The sequence below is a fragment of the Zootoca vivipara genome, chromosome 8 (genome assembly GCF_963506605.1).
Source record: "Zootoca vivipara chromosome 8, rZooViv1.1, whole genome shotgun sequence".
Taxonomy (NCBI): Eukaryota; Metazoa; Chordata; class Lepidosauria; order Squamata; family Lacertidae; genus Zootoca; species Zootoca vivipara.
The window spans coordinates 27221922-27247909 of record NC_083283.1 but is presented as its reverse complement, the minus strand read 5'-3'; the positions used below and the strand labels follow the sequence as shown (position 1 = coordinate 27247909).

Sequence of the window (25988 nt, the reverse complement as noted above, 5' to 3'; positions counted from 1 at the left end):
AATCTGCAGAGAGGCAGCTCACAGACACCTGATCTAAACTTCTCCAGAGGGTTCAGTCTCTCAGCCAACCTTTTTGGACCAGTGGGCATAAGTATTTTGAATTTTGAGAGAGTGGTGGTGGTGTCCGTCGCAAAATGACCACCATGGAGGTGGCATGACATAACCCCAAATTAGAGAGACAACCTTATTGCTTACCATGGGAGACACTTTCTCAAACACACATTGGTGCTGCTTCTGTCTAATAACAATTTGTGATGACACATGGGTATGTCATTATTTTATTTACTTATTGCATTCACACCCCACCTTTTCTCCAAGTTGCTCACGGTGACACACATGGTTTCTCTTCCTCCCCATTTTATCCTCACTACAACCCTGTGAGGTAGGTTGGGCTGAGAGCGAGTGACTGGCTTGAGGTGACCCAGCGAGGTTCAGGACTGAGTGGGGATTTGAATCCTGGTCTCTGGGGTCTTGGTCCAACACTGACTACTAGACCACATGGGCTCTACAGAGTAGTTTAACAGAAGAGACATTATTAGGATAATTTATTATGGTGATATATATTTGGTCAACCCTATGGAACAGCAAAGGCAAAAACATTCCTCTTCAACCAGGCCTTTCAAATGTGCTGGGAGGAGGGGAGTTTATTGGTTTGTGGTGTTTTCTTTTTTTGTACTTGTTTTTAATTATTATTTTGTTTTTATCTTGTATTTTTATGTGGTGAACCGCCCGAGATCTACAGGTGAAAGGTGATATGCAAATTTAATAAACAAACATTACCTGATCTCTCCAAATACAGCTCCTGCTCTCAAGGTGACCAGGACCTTGGTGCCATCAGGACCTCCAAGCACTTGAACCTCTCCTTGTTTGATGATGTACATTTCTCTACCAATTTCTCCCTAGGTACAAACACGCAGAAGGAAATATTCTCAGTCAATGGTAGCTCAGTGATGATAATGACACGCAATTGCAGAAGGAATAATTCTTTAAAGAGTAACGGCCCATTTCCGCAGCTGGTGAACTTGCCACAAACTGAATCTCCACTTTGTAACACTGGAGTAATGAAGCAGCTTCTTAAACTCTGCGGTAAAATCACTATGCCCTGTTTTGAAAGGTTTTCCTATTGTAGGTACAGTAATGATGAATAATTAGATATCTCCTCCATCCTCCAAGGAGGTCAGGGTGGCCAAGATGGGGGTTGCTCCATTTTTATCCTCCGAGTGACTTTGCCAAGATGAGTTAGGCTGAGAGAGAGATACTATTCTAGGTAGGCTTGCACTCCTCATGAAGGAAAAAGTTTGCTGTTTGGGCTCCTATGTGTCACCAGAGTCTCATGTAGCTTTGGTGGCTAGGCGTGCTTATGCCCAGCTTAGGCTGATTCACCAGCTATGGGTATTTCTGGACCAGGGTAGCCTGGCCTCGGTTGCCCATGCTCTGGTGGCCTCCTACAATGGGGGGAAATGACCTAGAAGACGGCTTGGAGGTTACAGCTAGTGTAGAAGGCAGCTGCTAGGCTGGTAAGTGGGGCAACCCAATGAGACCAGGAGTTCTGAAAGCACTGCACTGGCTGCCAATTAAGTTTAGTACTATCATACAAAGCGCTAAGTGCCTAAAAGAATGAATGGTGCCTAAAAGACCCTGTAATTGGCCGGTGGAGCCTTGGTGGCGGCCCAGTGCTGCCACAGGGGGCTGCCTGTGTTGGCTCTGACCTGTGACAGGGCCTTCTCAGTGGTGTTCCCTCTTTGTGGAAGGCCTGCCCTAGTGACGTGTGTCTGTTTCCCTCATGACTGACATATCGTCTAGCTTCTGTACAAGGAACTGAGGGGGAAATTCCTCCTCGTCCTTTGATTCAGGTAGCAAAATCCCTTGGGCTGGTCCATGGATAGGGAATGATTTTAACCTTCACAGAGTTGAAAAATCTATCCCTAGATGTGGCTCTAGTTCAAAGTATCTCTCTATCTCACCTTGCCTTTCCCATTCTCCGAGACAAGCATAGCAACAGGAGCCCAAACAAATGAAACACTGCACATTCCAAAGCAAATCAGCATTTTAATTATTTTTCCTAATGATCATTTGCATAATTTCAAAGAGAAAATCAAGAATAATCAACCAACCAAAGCATCTGCTGTTTCTTGCATATTTACCAGCTCATTTGTGAGCTGATTAGCATCCAAATGAAGCCAATTATACCTGGACAAACAGGACTGAAATGTCTGCGCTTATGATATATGTACTCCAATCAATGTAATCTAGTATACTATAAAAGAAAGGGTAGCACAAAACTGGGGTGTATCCATCATTTATATAGTCAGTGCGGTCCAGTGTTTTCGAGCATTATTTTTTTAAAATAATAGATCTGGATTTGAACAAAACTTCAGTCATACATAGGTAAAGATTTAAATCGCTTGTCAACTTCAGGGCCAAAGTAGATGTGACATTAAATGCATGTAAGAATTTAACATGCTTGATTTATTTCCTTTAAATAGTAGCTACGGTATGTGTGTGAGAGAGTGAGCAGGGAGGCAATCAAGACTGAGACTGCAGTATTTGGGGAGGGGGGGCGTTAACCCTTTCCCACCATGCTGTGATCTTGAAAAAAAGTTACTCTTGCAAAAGTTACTATTTGCTCCAGGATGGAAGCTCCTGTAGGTACCAAGCTTCATTTAAATGCCAGACAACATCTTCCAGATGTGGCAGGGCAGTGGAATTTTCATCACCACCTTCGTGCAGGAGGAAAAGGTTAAAATGAAGTTTTAGGCTTATGCTGAAGTCCTAATCCTGATTTCTGGCTTCTCCCCAGAAGACATAGCATTAGTTTGGCCCACACTTAGAAAACTGCTGTACTTTATCGTCTAGTCATTACAGCAAGCATGGCTATATCGAGACTGATCGTTACTGGCAAAGTGCAGAACATGTATGTGTCTCAGATTCTTTTTTCAGATGGCAAATCACGGAATTTTACAGTTCAGTCTCAGGCATCTCTCTTTACACTTTTATCTAGTTTTGTGTCTGCAACATTTCAGTTAAATAATGAAGTCTAATAATGTATGCCAATAGATAACTCATATTTAAATTCCAGTTGCTCTTACTCTATTTTTTAAAAAAGAAACAACCCCCCCACATATATATAAGTAATAAAATCCATATTGTCTGGGCCAAGTTTGAAATTTGAGAGTACATTCTTATTATTGCAAATTTCACTCTAATTAGTTTTCATGCAATGTAATTCACCCAAGATTAATTTTGTTCAAATTTTATTCTTGACCCATAGCTGAACTCCTTTTTCTAATGCTCTCATTATTCTTGCATTTGTAATATAAATTGTCAAGATCACCTTTTTGCAGACAAAGTCACCAGGTAAATACACAATGGATTTCAGTCTCAGCAGCATGTCACAGATCATTTGGTTATCACATCCCTGTTTAAAAAAGGGGGGGGGGAATAATCAGAATCATATTGTATGTGAAATGCATACAGGTAATGTTACGCAGAACTGGCAGAAGGTCAAAATACAAAAGAAGAAAAAGAAGATTAAATCTAATCTTTATTTGTGGATCGTAGAAGTTCATTCTAAGATTAGCTAGGTTGCAGGCAGCATGCCTATGCTCACCCATTTAATGATTTAGTTCTGTTCCAACAGAGAATTCTTGTTTGGGGATTGTGGCTCCATGTGATAAATGTTTTTTAATTATTGCTTTTTTTTCTACATTTTTAGTGATTCTTGTTTTTATCTGTAAGCTGCCTTGAATCCCATCAGGGGGAAAGACAGGGTATAAATAAAAATATAATAATGCAATGCAATACAATACAGTGGTACCTCTACTTACGAATTTAATGCGTTCCGAACGCACATTCGTAAGTCGAAAAAAATTGTAAGTTGAATCCCATAGGAATGCGTTGGGAGAAAAAATTGTAAGTCGTAGCAACCCAATCTAAAAATTCGTTAAGTAGAAAAAATCCTATCTAAACAGCATCCAAGATGGCAGACAGAGCTCCATTCATAAGTAGAAACATTCGTAAGTCAAGTCATTCGTAAGTAGAGGTACCACTGTGCAATACAATACAATACAATGACACTCGCTCCAGCCATTTAGGTATAGAATCTGAAGCCATCCTTGTGAATCTGTAAGTGACTGTAAATTCAACCCCAGTAATCACACAGCAACAGCAGTCTGGCTGTGCCACTGTTGGGAACAAAGACTAGGATGGCTAGGATGCAGCAAAGACCCTGAATTGGAAGCATTGGGTAATTGTCTCCTTTAAGGCAGCAACTTGTATAAGCATCCTTCATGGCTCTGTCAAAGCTTATGAACCTGTGTGGCTCCTGGTGGCTGGTTCAGTCCCACCCACTATTAGCCACTAGTAACTGCATGGACCTCCCTCCCGTGCGCTTCTGCCTTCACAGGGCCACCATACTTGGTCCTAGTTGGGGACCATTGGCATTAAAGCAACTGTGTAACTTTGCTTTTATCTATTGCACTTAATTTACAGTACTGGAATAGTTTTGCTTGTTTGTTTTGCAATCTGGATTACTGCAAGCAAGCAAACATCTTTCCAATCCTGATGTTAGATTACATGGAAAGCCACTTACTTTGAACAAGTCAACTTTACTGACAATGGCAAAGTTCACATCGATTGCAATGGCTAGCTGCATCTTCCCTGGCATCTGCTCCAGTAATTCAGATTCATCTGCAAGGCAGGATTACTGAACAGGTGAGGGGGAGGCAAAAACAACTACAAAACTAAAATGATTAGCAGGGAAGGGCTGTCAGGAATACTTGATAAAAGCTTGCAAAAGTGTTGTCGAAGTTTAGGCAGCCTTTCTGATCAGTTTCAATTGAGTATATGGATTCATTAAAAGAATATATTTTTATAAAGCACAAAATTATTTGATGGGTTGATTCAATGAAATCAAGTAGCTAATAACCACTGCTGATTCCCAGTTCAAAGAAACTAAATTATATTGATATTCCAAAGGAAAGTGGGGAGGGTGGGCTGCAAGTTTCTTTTGAATTATTCTGAATTTTACCCAGCATTCCTTGCGAATCCCACGTATACTCATACCAAGTTCGAACACGATTCTGAACAATTCTTGGAATTGTGTTGACGTTCATGTAAGATACGGTATTATCCATACAGGCACGGTAGTAGTTCTGCCCTGCTGTCGCTGCGCCAATTACATCTCGCATCTGCAAATATCAACCAGCATCGTTAGAAGGCTATTATAACAGTCTGTTGACGTTTTAGTCACTTTTAGATGACATCTCCTGCATTTATATTGTTTTGTTTTGATTCACTGGCTGAGGTTGGCTCTTAATGTTATTGACCTTCCAGTATGTTATGAGCTGATTTGTTAATAATAATAATAATAATAATAATAATAATAATAATAATAATATATTATTTATACCCCACCCATCTGGCTGGGTTTCCCCAGCCACTCTGGGTGGCTTCCAACAGAAGTATTAAAATACAATAATTTATTAAACATTTAAAGCTTCCCTAAACAGGGCTGCCTTCAGATGTCCTCTAAAAGTCTGGTAGTTGTTTTTTCTCTTTGACATCTGGTGGGAGGGCATTCCACAGAGTGGGTGATAGTGATAGTGGTCAGGAAGGATGCACAACCTTATATACTTATACTATACTATGTAATTGTTCAGCCCAGTTTTGTAAAGAAGTGTTTGATTTGTTGCCCAAGACCACTATTTAGTCGTTACTAATTTTTTTGCAGTCTTCCTCTGTGGTGGCTTCTGAGTGTCCGCTCTGATGTGAAAAGGGCATATGCCAACATCCAAACCAAATATTTTTATGAGAAAAAGTATAACAGACTAGAAGCACCCTGATGTCAAGGACTGGATGAGAAAGAGTGGCGCGTGCCACCAGCCCAAGAGCCCCTCAGGGACATAGGTGCCAACTCCCAGATTGAAAAATCTGGGATCGGCAGCAGCACGGCACCGGAAGTCGCGCTGCGGCCATTTTGGAACTGGGCAGAGCAGCACCGGGAGTTGCTTCTACGCATGCTCTGCCCATTTCCAAAATGGCCGCAGCGCTGGAAGTCGTGCTGCGGCCGTTTTGGAACTGGGCAGAGCAGCACTGGAAGTCGCTTCTACGCATGCTCTGCCCATTTCCAAAATGGCCGCAGTGCCAGAAATCGCTTCTGCGCATGTCCAGAGACTCCAGACATGCGCAGAAGGAGCCTCCCTGGGCCGGTAAGAATCCGGGGGATTTACGTTTTTTTTTTAGAAAAATCCGGGCTGCCAGCGGGAAACGGCTGGAAAAACGGGGGTTTCCTGGGGAATACGGGAGACTTGGCAGCTATGCTCAGGGACAACACAGAGGAAGAAGACTTAGACCCAGAACAGTGTGTGGGGGGGACACAGGTTCAGTCTGCGGAAGGGATGAGCAGGGAGGTGCTATAAGTGGGAGGTTTGAGTGAACAGGGGGGGGGGCAGAAGAAGGAAGCCATTCCAGGACAGGACCGGGTGTCGGGAATCTCAGTGTGAGCGCAGACTCTGACAGAGAAGAGGCAGAAGCTGCTTCTGCTACTCAGCATCTTGATAGTCCTATTCCTACTGGCTCTCCTCCTCCACTGACACTCAGAACACAAAAAGTCCTTCACACTGCTGAGCAACAGGCCAGACAGGCCCAGAGAGGAAACTCTCCCTGTTGCTGTGGTCTACAGATGTTTGGGAGGAATCAAGACTAAGGGGACCAGAGAGGGAAGGAAGGGCCAGACCAGAGAGGGAAGGGAGGGCCAGCAATGTCTTCAACTAGGGGATACTAGCCCAGATGTGTTTTCACTTTTGTGAATAAAAGCTAACTGCATTTCATGTCTCATGTCTTTTTCCTGACCTGTGGGTGACCTGCATTCTCCTGTCAGCCCCTGGACACCTAAGAATCATTGACTTTATTCTGGAATGATACTACTATAAAGAAGCACAGGAGGATTGGCCTGAAATTTTATTTGCCTGATTACACAAGACCAATTAGTAAGCTCTCCAAATAAACAAGACCTTCCAGAATCATACCTTTGTGCTTGCCGTCTGTCGTGAAACATAAGACTAGCTGCCAAGCACAGAGTGAAATTGGCAGTCATATTGACAGAGTCTAAAACTGTAATCCCATTTCCACTTACCTGAATTCTATAGGATTTACTTCAGAGTAGACATATATAGGATTGCACTGCAAATGGAGTTTGTGCACTGATTGAAATGCTGACAAGCTGTTTCCTGACTCTCGATAGCAATCAACTCAGCAACTAAGCTAATTTGTAGAAAGACCCATTGGATAAACAACAAATTAGCCTTTGTAGAGGACAAACCAGACCTGACTGTTTTTTTTATTACTCCAGGATAATATTTACTTCCCTTTTCCCCAATAAAGAGATTGGGAGCTGGGTTGGAGTGATTTTTCTAAAATGTTGATTTTAAAATAACATGATTCAAAAAGGCCAAGACAATTTTGGCCCCCAACAAGATAATAAGCAGTAAAGGTGAGGACAATGAGGAAATCAAGAGTTTCACAAATTTGTTATGGGTCATCTAAGTCAATAACAGCATTAAAACCATCTTCAACAATACATTTTCTTTCTTTTGGCATCATGAAACTCATATCAGATATTACTATGAGAAGAATGGTGTCAACCCTTCCTAAATGTTTTGGTCACATTACAGAGCATCAGTGAGTTTTCTGGAAGTTAAACAGGATTTTCTCCCTGGTATATCTATATGGAAAACCACCATAGAATGTGTGTTGGATGGTGAATGAATGAATCTTTATTTGTGTCAGCCATTGGCCATAGCAATAAAACAGCAATACGATATACAAAAAATAATAAAAAGTCAATTGTATAAAATACATTTTAGGTTTTGAATCAATAGTCAAATAGTGGATCTTATTCTAATTGCCCCAGCTAAAAACCTTGCAACCTTTGCTGTCTCCTGCTCATCTTGATCTGCCAAGAGAAAGGACACTGTGGCAGTGGCTGGGCAATCCAGAATGGACAATAAAAGAGGGGTGATAACCTCATTCCTCAAGTCTTTATAAAGAGTCCAAGCCAAAAGGGCATGTTGGATGGCGTGTTCTGAGATGATCTGGGAGCTTCTGGTGTACATACTTTCCACCTTTGCTTCAGTAATGTCAGAAGCTCCAGGTTATGCAGAGGAGCCAGTGATGCAATATCTTCCCATGCCAGGGAGTGTGTACATGGTTCTCTTCCTCCACATTTTATCCTCACAACAACTGTGAGGTCGGTTTGACATGACTAGCCCAAGGCCAGTCAGTGAGTTTCATGGCTGAGCTAGGTCCTAGTCCAACACACATGCCAGTGTGCCATACCAGCTGCTGGGTACAAGGGCTGGGAGGGACCTCTGCTTGAGACCATGAAGAGCAATTTCTAGTGGGCTTTATATATGGGAGCCTCATATACAATTCCCAAGGAGCCCTGAGTGATTCACCCAGAAAAACAAGGGCATATAAATACTGCTTCTGTAAGTATCTTATGTTATTATATTTGAACATCAACATTCAGAGCATACCATAGAATTTTGCCATTTGTGGTTCTAGAAGTCTATCTTTTCAACAGACTTCACTGAGGGGGAGATCTATACAGGTGAATATCTAAAAATTCCTTCCAGTAGCACCTTAGAGACCAACTAAGTTTGTCATTGGTATGAGCTTTCGTATGCATGCGCACTTCTTCAGATACTAGACAACTTTGTACCTGTCTCTCTCTAGTAAAAACTCATATTTTGATGTGAAGAATAAATGTTAATTACACAGATTGTTGGAAACCTCTTAAACTCAAGGGTCAGTTTAACCACTAATGCCTTTGCTTACCTGACCAATCAAGCTGGAAAATACGAAGACCCCTGAGAAGAAATTCAGAAGTTGAAAGATGATTTCAAACATGGTTACTGGTTCTGGAAGCCCACCGATAGTGATTAAAGTGCGAACTGCCCAATAGTAACACCTTAGATACCTGTAGATAGAATACAATTTTTGATATCATTATTTTTCTACATAGGTTTCCAATGCAGAAATACTATTCTGTATTATTCTGAATTTCAGAATCAGGAAATATGTCCTCCCTCCACCTCCTCACTGCAACTGGTCCTGATAATTAATGAACTAAAAAAAAATGTATTGCTTCATGGTTTTATGTAGAACAAGGATGGGAATCCTGTGGTCTTCCAGATGTTGCTGGATCCCAACTCCTATTCATTCCAGCTAGCATGGACAATGGTAAGGGATGATGGGAGTTGTAGTTCAACAACTTCTAGAGCAGGCACCCCCAAACTTCGGCCCTCCAGATGTTTTGGACTACAATTCCCATCATCCCTGACCACTGGTCCTCTTAGCTAGGGATCATGGGAGATGTAGGCCAAAACATCTGGAGGGCCGCAGTTTGGGGATGCCTGTTCTTGAGGGTCACAGGTTCCCCACAAGCTAGCTAAGTAGGTAGGTATACACACACACACACACACACACACACACCCACACACACACACGAGCTTCCTCAACCTCGGCCCTCCATATGTTTTTGGCCTTCAACTCCCATGATCCCTAGCTAGCAGGACCAGTGGTCAGGGATGGTAAGAATTGTGGTCTCAAAACATCTGGAGGGCCGAGGTTGAAGAAGCCTGTGTGTGTGTGTCATTATTAAGTACTGATGGTGTCTGTAGAGACACAGTCTTCACAGTTGTGTTGGCTTCATTGTTGTGTTGTGTTGTAGAGATTTTTTGAAATGGGGGCAAACAGTGAGCCATGTAAAATCAGTGCTTCTTGGTTTACCACCCCACCTCCCCAATTATAGTGTCTCTCAAAATCAGACCATGGAAGGTTATTTCTGTACAAGCAGAGTGAGCACATTGCCTGTCGTTTCATGACTCAATAATAATGGAAAGTATGTTGGACCCTCTGGCGGTCATATCTTCAGATTTTCTCACTTGAAATGTGTCAGACATATAAAGCTGTTCCTGAACACATCAGGGGAGATTATTGATCACTCTATTGAATTCCAAAGGAAATAATTCTCGTTCTAAAAAGTTCATTCTCGAGACAGCAGCAGATTGGCTACGTGGCTCTCATTTTAACAGTCAGAAAATGTGTGGTGTTTGGTCTTTCTGCTCCGTAACACTTCAATCTGGCAACACCAGGTGTTTCAATGCATTGTTGCTAGGGTGACAACCACAAGGCTGTTGTCTACTAGTAGGGATGGGAGAAAATTTTTATTCAGTTCACATTTAAATGCAAACCTACCTACTTCACCCATTCCAAAACAATACAAGAACCAAAGCACAGCCATCTGTCAAAAGCTACACTTCTCCAATTTTTTTCAGTGCAGTTACTCCAAAAAGGTAATGTATACAAAAAGGCATATACTAGGGTAAAATGTACATACAAATGCATATATTAGTGAAAATAACATTCGAAAATGCATTTTGTTTGGGGAAATTGCTTCGCAAAAATGTCAATAGTAGGAAAATTACACGTAAAAATGTCTGTATTAGGAGAAATTGGTGCTAAAATGCTGGTGAATTTTCATGTGTACCTTGTTTTTAAATCACAAACTGATGTGGAAATGTGGATAACTGATATGCAGAGAGCTGCAACAATGAGAAACTGATATAAACCAAAATTGATGGAGTCACCCATTGCTATACTAGGCACCTGGACAGGCTGCTTCAGGTCAAGCAAACCCTCCAGTATAACCAATCAATCTTTGTTATTATAACCACTAAGTTACAGTCAGACAAATATGATTTGCGATTTGCAATTTACAGGCCAGTAGAAGACTACTGACAGCACACCAAAGGGCTAGGATATATGTGTGAGTTCTTGCACATTTACAATCATACTTAGAATGGATTGCTGAGTGCTAATATGGTTGGTAAGGATATTTAATCATCCAGTCCCTAGCAATAACACACTGGTGTAATTTTCCAGTATAAACAACAAAGCATTGCAGCCCTTGGTGGAAGACTTGGCCAGTTGTAACCCAGGGACTGATGCTATACCTTTAAAGCTCAATTGTGTGGAATATTCAAGAGCCATAGATTCTCCTGTTTGTCTCCCTGGTCCCTTTGGCCACCACTCCTTGCTTGCTGTGCAAGACACTTGAACAACATATCAGGTGGTCTACCCTTTAAAGCAAGTGGCAGGCAAGAGGATCAATGAGGAACCCTATAGCTGCAAATAGTGAGCCTGCTGTTTCATTGGGAAATTTAAATGAGTGATACAGCCTCTCCATGGTTGGCATCCCGTGCTAACAGGAGTGATGACTTTCAGTTAATCTAACACAAAGCGTAACCAGACATGTCTGAGGGGGAAAGGTGTTCTGTATCAGATTATTTTAACGCTCAGCTACTTTGAACATGATAGAGTCCCCATCCTCCTCTTGCCCTGGCTCCTGCCTTGCAGGTAGCACCAAACTCCATAAATCACTGACCCCCTCTCCTGGGTCACTCTCCTCGCCCCTTCCTCCACCACAAACTCTAAAGAGCCCCGCCAGTACCTAACATGCCAGAGAGCCCCACGTTTTAAATCTAGGTACCCAGCCAATTCTTTTGCCATTTACACCCCACACCAGGATCACCTGGATTCATATTTTCCTCCTACATTGCCATCATGTCTGCATTGCCATCATGTCTGCAAAAGCTGCACTCACTACATTTCTGCATGCATTGCATGTCTTATATATACTGCCTGCTGTTGCCTCCCCTACTTCGTTCCATATTTTTCTTTTGTTGAATTGATAGCTATTGACTTGGCACCTCTTCCCCAGCTGCACTGCGCAGTGTCATCTCCCACTGGAGAGTTTCTCTCTTTCCAACATGTTTACATGTATCCTTTGAGGAAATGACAGAACATGACCCCGTGAAGCCTCTTAAAGGAGCAAAATGTCCGGTTGCAATCGGAAGGTTTGCATAGCATGTGTTTTAATTGTACTCCATTGAACTTTCCAAGTAGCTGTTTTCTTACGTATGTAATGCTTCTTCTGCTCACACCTAATCGGTAAGTTTAATTTACGACCCTTGTGCTTTCTAAATGTTTAATTAAGTTAGTGATTAGAGCTGACTCATAAACCCATAAAAACCCAAAACCGTAAACTAATCACTCACTACACCTGCCTTCCATATAATTAGCATTGTTCATTACTTCTAATCAGCAGCAATGCTACTAAAAAGTTAGCAGTGCAAGCAAGTTCTGAAGGTTTTGCTTGCAAGCAAGATGGGAAGGTGGGCAGACTGGGGAAACGCCACGCAGGGCAAGGAACTTACATGTTTCCTTTGCCATCGTATACCCATTTAGTGCTGCCAAGTCCTTCGTAGGCTGAACCCCAGTAATACAGGCATGCATTTACATGCAAGATAAACAGCAGGTACCCAGTAGTTCGAACGACCCTGTAAAAACATAAACAACAGTTGATGTCATTCCTACGGGACACACATTCCTGTGCCTGTTTTCCTTTTGGAGACCTGGGTTTTGATCAATAGCATTACTAACACCTGCTGTGACTTACAACTATGGCCAGAATTGACAGAGTGGAAAAATCAGGTGGTGCTCAACTCTCTTCCCCTTCTGCAATTGCCAAATGAATCACTGGCATTAATAACAGGTACAGGGGCACTAGTAAAGTATGCTTCCCATAGGACCCTGTGGCTTGCTTATTCAATCAGCTAGTAATATTTATAGAAAGGTACAACTGTGTTCATGAAACAATGTTTGCTAGCTGTTGCTCACAAATGCAGGCACTGTTGCATCACACCAGGAACCTGTGCCTTGGACGTTAACATTTTCTGTTCATTTAGATCCTAGCCTTCCTCTAAGCAGTTAACAACACAGGCCTGGCTCCAGCACCCTCACAGGACCCTGCCAAGTTATGCCTGTGGAAAATCCCCATTTTATGTCCCCATTTTACAGACGGAATCTGAGGCTGTAAAAAAAGCTGTGCCATCCAATAGGAGAGACTGAAAATGCTGAAATATGTCGACACTCTACAACGTGATACCGGAGCATATCTAGCACATACCTGTAAATGTATGCTCTTTCCATGATCGCCTCCAGTCGGTCATTGAATTCAAAGAACGTCATATGCTGAATGCAAATCAAGAGAGGAAACGCAACTGTATATGGTAATTATATAATCTCACATGGATTTTGCAACATAAAACTGCCCATTTCTGGCAATCTTAAAATTTTGGTTTAAAAATGATCATACTGCTAAACTAGCAAAAACTAGAAACAACTTGACATTTTAAATATCACTTTTTCCAGGAGCTTGGCTATGGAGGATACTTTTCCATTTAGCAGATCAGTGGTCTTGATGAATTATGATGACAGTGATATTTTACCTAGTCAACCGAAGTTTCTTTCTCATAGATAGAGTACATTCTTTTGGTGCTCCCCATTTATTATTTCCTTTCTTCTATATGGCTGGCTTTTTGAAAGAGAGGTGGCAGTCTGGATAATTACCTTTCTAGATTTTACAAATGAAGCGGGCTTGTTTAGATCATTAATTTGAAGTCAATTTAGATAAACTGACATGGGAGCCAGAAAAAAAGAGAAAGATGTGTTTCTAGAAATGGTACCCATCCGAAGGAAACAGTAATTGCCCTTCATCCAAGTTTTTCACATGCTCAAAGGTTGGGCTTTTTTAAAAACAGCATTTTGTAACAATTTTACAGATGTACAAGGCAATCTTATGCATGCTTGCTCAGAAGTAAGTCCTACTCTTCTCAGTGTGACTTACTCCCACACAAGGATTGCATCCTCAATGTGTGAACTACTAACTCCATCCAGTTATGCTCAGACTAGGGCAGAGGAAATCCAGGTTCAAAGCCCATTAGCTGTGAAGCTCAGTGGGTGACCTTGAGCTGCTCACTGTCTCCCAGCCTAATCAATAGTGCCGGGTTGATGCAAGGAGAAAATATCTGGTGGTGGTGGTGGGGAGATGGGACATATATGTTCCTGCCTTGAGCTCCTTCGAAGAAAGGCAGGACACAAATGTGATTAATTCATGGAGGATGGAGGATCTGGAATTGTATGAAGAACTATGCAAACAGATGCTGTGAGCCCACAGTACCTGTAGCTCTGCCTTCCGCAACCTGGTGCCTTCCAGATATTTGGGACTACAACACCCATCATTCCTGACCATTAGTCACCTTGGGTCAGGGCTGATGGGAGTTGTAGTCCAAAATATCAGGGGAACACGGAGTTGGGGTGGGCTGCTATAGCTAAAAAACTGAAATCATCAGGTGTGACTGTGTGTATGTTGCCTTCATCAGATAACGATGATGATGGCTTTCTATGTTGCCCTTCGAGAGTGGCTCATACAATAAAAGCTATAGAAAATAGTAAAACAACAGTACACAGACTAACAATCAATATTCTAAACAATATCAGAGAGAGTTGTGTTCCCTGTCTTTGTTTCCCAAGCAAGAGACTGAACGATCTGAAGGAGGGATGGATCCATCATTAGCTTCATACAGACTAACAGTACTGTACAACAATCCATTTTGCAGTGTTTATAGATGGATTGAGTGGGTGAGCATCCACGTCAGCTCCTCACACGAATCTTTCTTGCTATGTTAGAATGAAAATGTCTTAAATTACTCATTTGGTGGTATATAAATATGGAAAGGTAAGTTCTGTTATCAGTGTTTGTTCATATAATGCCTTCTGGGAACCTGGCTGACATTCGGAACGACATGTTTTTCAGCTCAAAAACCACTTATTTAGAATTGGAATGACCCAAAGGACTTCAAAATAACCAATTTGTGTTGTGCAGCTGGAAGACGTTTGATACCATCCTGTGCCGTGTATATTCGGAAATCTCCCCTGACCACTGCGAATGAGCAACAGTATGTATTTACAAGTAGGGTTCCATGTCCCTGGACTGGGGGTAACAGTAGATAATCTCCTCTTACCTTCAGCACCTTGTTTGCTCTAAATATTGCATGAAATCCAAATACAACGTACAAGACGTCAAACGGTATTACGGAAAACAAATCAAGCTGTTGAAGAAAAAAGTTCAGTTACAATGTTAAATTAATTCTCATGTAGTTAAAAACTGTAATGGAATGATCAGGTTCTACCTTTCTAGTACATGGAACACATTTTCTATATGCAGAAAATTGTTGTTACCTTCTTCTTTTCTCTGAACCACTTTGAGCACTCCAGAAAATGCATGCAGTATATAAATGAACTGAGCCCAGATGATGGTATTGTAAGGCTGGATTTAGCCAATGGATCCCTAGTTACTGACTGGATTCATCATCTAGGTTGTTGGCAAGAGATTGAACAAGGTGCTAAAGTGAAATGTCCATCTTTGGGAGATTTCAAGGAAAGTTCAGAACTGCATATGTAATCAAAAACCGAATAAGTGGTATTAAAATATTGACAAAGGTCAAGCAAAAGTCAGTATATTCCATTTCAGGGCAAGTGTAGCAGCAGACCATATTGTGTTCCTGTCCACCTCACATTTCTTTGGTCCTTAGCAGACAAATTTTGCCTTGAAATATTGTGAGTTTCAAATATCTATTCCAGATTTCAAGATGGGCATGGCTCATCTGAGCTAAGAGAGGATTCCTTCTCAATGCCAAATCTCTCGAGGCTTCTTTCCACATTATAGTTTTCATTCACAAGATGATTTAATGAATGCAGTAATGTAGAAAGGACTTCAAGTGCTGCTCAAATACGATACATCGCCAACAGGCCCATCAGAAAGTAGGCAAAGATGGGTTTCCAAGGGTGGCTGCAATAGGAGAATCAGGAGCTGAATCTTTGATGCTCCATCAAAGAAAAGGCCTAAGGCAAACCTCTCATTTCTTTAATGCAAGGGTGAGGGGCCTGGGGCTACAGTTCCCACCAGCCCTGGCTATTGGTCATGCTCATTGGGGCTGGTGAGTGTTCCAGTTCAGCAATGTCCGAAGGGCCAAAGGTTCACCACCCTTTGGGATGGGACCATAGATTGCAATGGGACCCATTATCTAATGGGATGGGACCATAAGTTTTTGATCAGGTATCAATTTCAATTTCAACATCTGAAATGTACATCACTACTGATTTTCTGCCTGATTTCCACCTTGAAGACTACCTTGGTGGGGAGAGGGAAGCTGTAGAATAGCCATGTCCAAGCGGATATATACTGTAATTAGAATAACTGCTTTATTCCCTTAGCAAGCGTGCCTTATTTACTTACCCGAAATTTTAATGTGCTCCGGTAGTATTTCTTCATTTCTACTTTATCTGACTATAATTAGAAACAGAAAAACATGCAGTTAGGTAAAGCTCAGTATAAAAACAAAGAACCATTTCAGGATGGCATCTGACTAAGTTAGTAGGGTTGCCAGTTCAATAGAGGACAGGACTTCTGTGCCTTTAATTGCCCTGCTCTCTTTTGAGTCTGGAAACCTTAAAGAGAAACCAGCAGACCCTTTGCTTGGAAATTAAACAAAGGGTCTGCTGGTTTCTCTCTAAGGTTTCCAGACTCAAAAGAGAGCAGGGCAATTAAAGGCACAGAAGTCCTGTCCTCTATTGAGTCTGGCAACCCTATAAGTTAGACATGATTAGCTTAAATCCATTAGCACTTGTGGACTGAGGTCTCAAAGTACAAGCCTTTGTTTTAGGCAAGTTTTCATGCATGCATCCAAAACCTTATCCTTGGCTATCCAGCTAATGTGAGTTGTAACTAGCCTAAGCTTTACTGAAAGCAATGAGACTTCAGTTAGGCACAGCCGACTCATTCAATTGGATTTGGATTTAGTTACAGCTAACTTTTAAAATTTAATGTACTGTATATCCTCTGGAACTCAAGGCAGCCTATATTGGGGTCTCAAGCAATCTCTGACACAATCTTGTTTTGCTGAGCTTGAGCAAGGGGTCATGTGCATTGACACCAAACCCTGGGATATTAGGTTGGATCGGGATTTGTATGTTTGTAGGGAGATAACCTCATTCCAAGGAACAGTTTCCTTTTTTGCAACTTTGTTTGGGACTGAGCAAATGGCTTAGAAAATCCAAGCAAACATGGAGATTAACACTTGGTTATTTCTTTCAAATAAACAATATGCATTAGGAAACAAGACTGAGAAGAAGCCTGTGCAGGTAGGTCAAGAATGCCATATGTCAAGAAAGCTTTGATGGTGTTTCCTGCTTGGCGGGGGGTTGGACTGGATGGCCCTTGTGGTCTCTTCCAACTCTATGATTCTATGATTCTAGGTAGGTAGACACCCCTTGTGGAATATTTAGGGGTGATTAAGATTTCATGATTCTGCATCAGGGAAATCTCCAGTCTTTCTTTAAATATCATTTTTGAAAATAATTAGAGATATAGAGGAAGGATAGAGGGAGGTATTGTTAGAATAAAAATCTCAGAGCAGTCAGATTAGGGATATGGGTTCATAGGCTGTAAAATACACATACACGAAGCTGGATGAACGTGCTCTCATTAGCATTAGAACTGTCAACAGTGCATATATTAAGAATGATTAGATGTTTATTTTTAAATTACTGTCTGTGGGTAGGTGGGCCTTGTTCCTTAGGATACACTATTGGTTTATCTAACCCACTATGGTCTACATTGATTGGCAGCAGCACTCCTAGGTTTCAGACAGGCTTTCTTCCCAGCCCTACCTTGAGATGATGATGATGATGATGATTTATTTATTTAATTTATATACCACCCTAGGTCTCAGGCGGTTCACATAAAAATATCACAGTATATGAAATTAAAATAAAAGCAATAACCCAATAATACACCCCCCCCAAAAGAGCCACATTTTAAAAGGGTATGGGATGTTGATCAGGGATTGAAACTGGGACCTTCTGCATGCAAAGCAGGAGCTCTACCTCTAAGCTACAGCCTTTCCCATTGTGTTTAATCAGAACTGTACACCTGAGCATTATTCTTATCTCATCCTTATTAGTGATGACAAAGACTTTGCGCTGGCCACCAGGCAATGGTTTTTTCCACCTGGCTTGCTCCACCTTCTTCCACAGGTATTATGTTTATGTGCTGTTTAATGAACTGAACATAGTGGAAGGTTATGTATGAGTCAAGGGGGGTGGGGAGAGTGTGTGTATGAATTCTTCAGTGCTTAGTTTGTTTTTTTAAATATTGGTTTATAGATTACGAATGCTGTAGTACTTTGTGGAACCTATAATATGCCTTTTGTTGAAATTGTGCTGTTTAGCTTATTTTTCTAGTTGCTTTGTTAATAGTGTTTTATTGATTGTGTTTTGTTAATTATTCAATATGATTTATGTCATATTTGTGATGTTCTATTATGTTATTTATTGTTTGCAAGCCGCTTGGTGATTCAGTTGAATGAAAAGTGGCGTAGAAATGTAATAAATCAAATCAAAGGAAAATAATTCCTCTGCATAAAAAATGGATAAAAGTTAATCCCTCTATTTTCCTTAATTCTTATCATACAGTCTTTTATGGTAACTAGATATCTCCCTGTTCAGCTAGCTGAACTACTTTTCCATAGTAAAAACTGGAAAAGAAAGATGCATCAAGAAAGCAGGAAAAATTGCATTTTTAAAAGTAGTTCTCAAACTCTATATCACATAGATTTGAAAATCATCTGCTGCAACATATATATCTTTTTTAAAAAAAATGCATACTATTAAAGACTCATGTGTTCTACTGCACAGATGGAGGAACTCATGGGCCTCCAGACATTGTTGCTAACTCACCTGTCACATCCAGTATGACATACAGTCATACCTCGGGTTAAGTACACTTCAGGTTGAGTACTTTCAGGTTAAATACTCCGCGAACCCAGAAGTGTTTTCTTCCAGGTTCCGCTGCGTGCGCATGCGCAAAAGTGTTCTGCACGCTTCGCACATGCGCAGAAGCATTCCATCGGCAATTTGCGCTCAAGCACTATCGCCGCTCGGGTTAAGTACTTTTTGGGGTGCGAATGGCACCCCGGAACCAATTAAGTACTTAACCCGAGGTACAACTGTAAATGTTAGTTTTTTTCATCTACAATGCTTCTTATTTATTTTATAGTACAGTACATTGATTATTGCCTTCATTTTATGGATCAATGGCCTCGTTAGACAGTAAAATTTGTGTTAAATTGCTGTTTTAGGGGGTGTTTTCCATAGTCTGGAACGGATTAATCCACTTTCCATTACTTTCAATGGGAAAGTTCGCTTCAGGTTGAGTACACTTCAGGTTAAGTACGGACTTCCGGAACCAATTAAGTACTTAACCTGAGGTACCACTGTATGGTCAGGTATTATAGGAATAGTCACATGAATTTAGACTAGAGAGGCCCATGCTCATGGCTGAGTGGGGATTTGAACATGGGGCCCTCTGGTCAAAATCCAACATTACCTGCTACACTACGGGGTCTACTTATTGTGTGATTCTTCTGTGTGTTACCTCCCTGCCCACCTTTACTTACTATTATATCTCCACCTCTCACGAATTGTACTCGGGGTTGAAATATCAGCAGATCACAGACGTAGCAGATATCACATAAGATGTCTATTACAATCCAGTATATCATGTTGTTTGGTGTCTGAAACGGGAATACTAATCGCAGTGGGATGAACCAGCAGTTCCAGTTATAAGCAACGGTAACCAAAAACAGCCATCCTATATAGCGACGGTCTAGAAAAAAACCCTGAAAATTACTCATCCTCTTCTCAGCATGAGAATACATCGCCTTCAATATATAAATAAAATGCCCAATGATATATCAAGTTTAATTACAACTCAAAAACCCAACCACATATTACGCCAACACGTAAGCTAAGCTGTGTACCAAACATTGACTGAGCAGGCCAGTTTCTTGTAGAAGGTCCTCAAATTAGTAGTGGGTCACAAGTTTCAGGTTAGCTAAAGGTAAGTCCAAGGCTGAAAAAATTGAGATGAACTGGGCTGGGCTTTTGGATTGAATTGGCAAGGCAGATTCTTAATTTCACCAGTGAAAACAATAAATGACTAGTGCCAACCCGCCTACTTGTCTGTGTAACAGAACAGTAATATTTCTGCAGGGTTGCCATACATCTGGAATTTGCCTGACATGCACAGGATTGAAGTGGAGAAATCTGCTTCCGGGCTGGGGTGAATTTTGAAAAATTGGAAAAATGTCCAGGTTTTTGCCAACAGAACGAGGAAGTGAGTGTTTCAGTGTCACTCTTTGCCCATGCTTTTGGGTGATTCCCCCTCAAAAAAGCTCAACAACTTTCGTGTCAGGATTTTTTACTTCTTGAAATATGGCAACCCTAACTTATGTCAACAGAGGCCTTTATAATTAGTATGAGCTACCAGTAATTTTAGGACGCGGGTGGCGCTGTGGTCTACACCACAGAGCCTTGGGCTTGCCGATCTGAAGGTCGGCGGTTCAAAACCCCGTGATGGGGTGAGCTCCCGTTACTCGGTCCCTGCTCCTGCCAACCTAGCAGTTCTAAAGCACATCAAAGTGCAAGTAGATAAATAGGTATTGCTCCGGCGGGAAGGTAAATGGCGTTTCCATGCACTGCTCCGGTTCGCCAGAAGCAGCTTAGTTATCCTGGCCACATGACCCAGAAGCTGTCTGCAGACAAACGCCAGCTCCCTTGGCCTATAGAGTGAGATGAGCGCCGCAACCTCGGAGTCGTCCGTGACTAGACCTAACGGTCAGGGGTACCTTTACCAGTAATTTTATCGTATTTACAGCTGCCAGCACCTCTTTCCTGTAAGAAGGCATTCAGCTTACCTGTGTATGCATCTATACTTTCTGGTAGCTTCATTTTCCTCAAGTATTCTTTCATGGGCGGCCTCTTGAATTTGCAGCACAGCATATCACAGTAATGCTCCTCTGGTTTTGCTTCTTCTGGCTTCTTCTCCTCTTCCTTTTTCTCCTCTTTTTTCTCCTCCTTTTTCTCCTCTTTTGGTGGAGGGGGTGGCACTGTCTTTTTGGGTGCTAGAGAAGTTTCCAAAGAGGCAGCATTGCACACAAGTTTCTCAAATGCACAAAGATATCTGAAGCTACAGAGAGTTATATACTAGAATACCCTCCAACATTTCTCCGATGAAAATAGGGAGGTCCCATTCCATATTGATATTTCTACTATTTATACCCCACACATCTTACTAGGTTTCCCCAGTCACTCTGGGCACCTTCCAACATATATAAAAAACGTAATAAAACATTAAACATGAAGGGAAAAAAACCTTCCCTATACAGAACAGAACTTCCCTTCAGATAGCTCGGGGGCGGGCGGATAAATCTATACCCTCCAATATCTCTCCAATGAAAATAGGGACTTCCTAAGGAAAAGTGGGACATTCTGGGATCAAGTCAGAAACTGGGATAGCTTCTCTAAATCAGGGACATCCCTGGGAAACAGGGACACTTTGAGGGTCTGCACTAGGAAAATGCACTCTGTGAACAACAAAATCCACTCTGCCTCTGGAACGTGTTTGGCGGGGTGAGGATTAAAACTAACATAGTTATTAGTGTTAATCTTTCCCTGTACATCTCCCTACACCATGATGATATGAGTCCTAGGTGTGAAAGATGAAATGCATTTAAATGTATTTTTTAATCATTTCCTTTCAGCAAGATGCATGATAACCATACATTCAGCCATAGCTTCTTTTCAGCCAGAACTCAGTTCCGGCACCTCTCAGGTGGGCACCATTGCCATTATAAGAGAAAAAGGGAAGAGTTCATGGTGAGTTCTGGCACCTCTTTTCCTAGAAAAAAAATAGCACTGCATTCTGTACAGGGTTGCCAGTTTGAATAAGACATGAGGCTAGAAAGTAGGTTCCCTCCTGGAATTCATTCTTCAAATCAACGGCTTTGTGTTCATTTATGGTAAGACCAGCTCTGGATATAAAAAGTTACAAAACATTTGGCATCTGATTGTTAATCGGGGTGTGAAGAGTATGCCAGACCTAATCACATGATTGGCTATTGTGTGCTGATTCAAAACATGTTGATGAAAATAAGCCAGCACCCCTCGCCCCCAGGAAAAGCATCAAATGAATTGGGCATTAAACTCATCATGTGAATTGTAGATGTCTAGGCTCCCCCTTAAGACCTTTGTCAAATGTGCAGAGGTCCAAGGGATGGAGTTGGTTCATATTGGGGGTGGGGCCAGGCCAGCAAGGTAGACTCCCTCCTGCTCTATTAACTTAATAAACACAAGGTATCTTAATTTCTGCTGTAGGTGTCCCTGAAAGGAAGAGAGACAGAAATCAAGTGAGGCAGCATGATGCATGGCTGCTGCTTACTAGGAGGTGTGGGGGGGATGACAACGGGGAGGTTCACACAATGCAAGTGCACCAATAGTACCATCTAGTGCACCTGCTGGCGCATTTGCACTGTGCTAACCTTGCTGCTGCTTCCCCCTCTACTGACTGGTGATTAGGCAAATGCTGCTGCCCCACCACACGGTCTGCTACTGCCAAATCTAGGGAAGAAAAAAAGTGTGTAAGAGTACTGTTGCAGGAACAAAAAGCTGAAATATCGATATTTCATCTCTCTGATTTCTACTTTTCTTGGCAAGCATAAGGAAATGGATAAGCTTCTGTTATCTCAGTCACCCCACTGCATTTGTCCAGTTTATTGCATTCAGCTTAAGAGCAGACAGCAGTCTCAATGAACTGCAGAATGTGCCAACTATACACTTCCTTCTGTCTATTGTGCTTAGTAAGAAATACAGATTTCTTCTGACAGTTGTTAAATACAGTGGTTAATTGATTTCAGGTGAGATGTGTATCTTGCTGTGGCTTACTGTATTACAGCCAATGTCAGTATCTCTTAAAAATAAAATTGGAAGATAATGTTTAAGCCCCAAATGTTGTGTAATTTACTCACTCAGGAATCTCCAGTTTTTGATTTCTTCTTGGAGTTGCAAAAACAGAGCAGGTGTCAAGCACTGGTTAGTTTTCAAAACATGGGTTTCTGGACTTAATGTTTGGTTTCCTGGTTCACACACTGTCTAGGGCTGACCCATACAGCTTAGGAAGCATAAACCAGTGTCATGATTTGAATGACAGTGCCAGTTTATTACATTCAAGAATAATTCAAGCACATGTAGGTGTGGTACAGGGCTTATCCACCTTTCCTTTTGCCCCACTGCTTTCCCACGGGGAAACACAATCTTTGACACTGAATCGGAACAAATGGGAATTGAATTTTCTGCAGATTGCTGTTTGTTCCACTTTAGCACTAAAGATCAGGTTTTCCAGGGGAAAGTGATGGGGCAAAGGAAAAAACCACTCAGACCTGTGCCTTCTAGGCAAAGGACAAGTGGAAGTGTTGGCAAGGCTGCAGTTTGTTTCCACGAACTTAGAGAGATAATTACAGGGGTCAGCAAACCTTTTCAGCAGGGGGCCGGTCCACTGTCCCTCAGACCTTGTGGGTGGCCGGACTATATTTTGGAAAAAAATATGAACGAATTCCTATGCCCCACAAATAACCCAGAGATGCATTTTAAATAAAAGGACACATTTTACTCATGTAAAAACATGCTGATTCCCAGACAGTCCGTGGGCCGGATTTAGAAGGTGATTGGGCCGTATCCGGCCCCCGGGCCTTAGTTTGGGGACCCCGGATAAAATCTTTATTTGCATCAGCCACAAGCCATAGCAAAGGAACAAAATACAATCAAATACAGATATAGGTAGAAGGTTGATTATACAAAATACGTTCTGAAAGTTTGCAACTATACAAATGAACTTACTTGCTGTTGGACTGGGCTCAGGAGAGGAGATAACTGGGTCACTCAGTTTTTCTTTATATGTGGCTGTCCTTTCTCGCATCTGCTTGATGATTTCTTGCAGCTGAGTTTGAGCATATTCATTTATGGGGGTTCCTGGTCGCTTATCCTCTGTCCTGTTTATGTGGGAAGAGAGAGAAGAAGAACAGTGCTTTGAAAAGTAAAAACAGTTAAAGGCAAGTAATAATAAGACAGATGAACTTCACCCCAACTCAGTCTTGAGTAGTGGAGCCATTGTCTTGACCCACCAGTGGTCCGGTGGGTCTGGCATGCACAACATCCATATATTGTGGCCTACCAGATGCTGGAAAATTCCAGTCTTTGCAACTTTGGGGCCACATTTGATGTGATGGTGGGGGATATCATTCACATGCTCATCCTGTTCACATATAAGGCACAGATTGTGTGTTTCTGTGCATGCCTTGCTTTTAATAGTAAAAGGAGCCCATTCCAGCTATGATCAGACAGCCCCACTCCTAAACTTTCACTGCTTTTCTCTTGTTATGTACTGAGCTGAATCATAGAACAATAGGATCCAGAATCAGCAGTCTGATTGGTCTGCAGGAGCCACCCAATCCAACTCTAGGTGGAAGTGAATCCGCAACCTGATTGGCCTGCAGAAGCAGCCAATCAGGCTGCTGGCAGAAGTCAATCCACAAACTGATTGGCCTGCAGGAGCAGCCAATCAGGCTGCTGGCAGAAGTCAATCCACAAACTGGTTGGCCCACAGGTGTAGCCCTGAAGTAGCCAATCATGCAAGCCATATTGTGTAAATAATGTATATAAGCAGATGGTTTTGGGAAAAGGGCCATTCTTCTCTTCTTCTCCTTGATGACTATGAGCTGAATAAAGAGCATGAAATTCACTCTCGACTCTGAGTATATTTCATCTCCCTTCCTGACTCTGTAACTAAACATTCAACAAGTGTACAAGTGTCTACATTGCTATTCTGGAAAAGCTCGCCCACCACTTGAAATTATTAAGTTGAAACACAGAACACTGAGGATTTCGCAGCTGTTTGGTGGACTGTTTATGACATATATGAACAATTGTTCCCATTTGAGCATTGTCTCTTCCAAATATGACTTTATATGGAACTATTCATGACATCTACATATGCTTTTAATGTACAGATAGCTCTTCCCACCCCTGTCCAGCTGCCCCATTTCCCCCTCCTGCTTATTTATTCTTTTCACCCCTTCTTCATGTGTCAGTGGAAGGGCTGGTAGTGTGCCATCAATGTTTCATGTTGAGCGTTAAATGTTAATTTTGATTAATTTTTTTAAAGCCAAACAAACAAGCACACCGTCTTGTGTACCTGTGTGCACAATAAATAAACTGTATAAAACTACATGTGTAATCTATTTCACACAGCTATTTTTACCTGTGTAGAGACGGCTTGTACCTGTGTACAGTGGATTGTGTGAACGAGCGTTAAGTGAGATGGAAATGGAGGCAAGTACCTGGAGCAACTGAGAGGAGGCAAGGTAAAGGGATGAATTTGGATCCAGGAATGTGCAGCACGGAATTAAGATTGGCGTAATGCACAACTTTAATCTGCAAAGGTAGCCAACAACTTGTAGAACAGTCTTAGGACTCAGGAAACAATACTATGGTGAGTGGAGAGCTGACATTTAGAGTGGGAGGTGGGGTGGGAGCAGGTCTCCCAGGGCAGAGTTAGAAGAACCCTGGTGGTCTTTGCAGTTAGAGAATCAGTACCTCTCTACTGTATTTATTTCAGATATTTATTCTACTGTATTTATTTCGCATATGATGAAAATGTTTGCCTCCCACCCTACCACACAATTCACCTTGACCCTTCTGTGTCCACAACAATTGGCCTGATGTGTAAAAGAGACAGGTTGGAGAGGAGGAAATGTGTGTGCTTGCACACACGCACACGCACGCATGCACGCACACACACACACACACCCCTCTTTCACAAATAAACACATAAGCTTAACTTTTCCCATAACTGAGAGGTGCTGGTTTGATAGTCCAGTTCTGGCACTACCATGATTGTTAGGGGTGTGTCTTGGATGAGGAGAAACACAACCCTTCTGTAAAAGAAAACACCAAAAAAACCAATCCTTTCTCTGTGAAACTGACTTCAGAGTTATATGGAATATTCAGATTGACTGGATATATGAGTTTGTGCTCAGCTTGCACTGAAGCTGCACCTCTTCCTAACCCCCATTCTCTAATGATGTGAAAGGAATTCCACCGGGGCAACTGCAAAACAGGGCTGAGAC

General features: G+C 41.8%; 1 protein-coding gene across 1 annotated transcript in view; it reads right to left on the bottom strand.

Moving 5' to 3' along the window:
• CNGB3 (cyclic nucleotide gated channel subunit beta 3) overlaps positions 1-25988 on the bottom strand; it is a 65183-nt gene that overhangs the window by 5594 nt on the left and 33601 nt on the right. Inside the window, exons 6-17 of the mRNA XM_060278193.1 lie at positions 23701-23852; positions 20724-20930; positions 19425-19633; positions 16205-16255; positions 14931-15017; positions 13034-13098; positions 12282-12404; positions 8839-8980; positions 5030-5189; positions 4592-4689; positions 3335-3418; positions 781-899 (exon numbers count right to left, since the gene is read on the bottom strand). Coding sequence (XP_060134176.1) covers positions 781-899; positions 3335-3418; positions 4592-4689; positions 5030-5189; positions 8839-8980; positions 12282-12404; positions 13034-13098; positions 14931-15017; positions 16205-16255; positions 19425-19633; positions 20724-20930; positions 23701-23852 — 1497 coding nt within the window. The remainder of the gene's footprint in view (positions 1-780; positions 900-3334; positions 3419-4591; positions 4690-5029; positions 5190-8838; positions 8981-12281; positions 12405-13033; positions 13099-14930; positions 15018-16204; positions 16256-19424; positions 19634-20723; positions 20931-23700; positions 23853-25988) is intronic.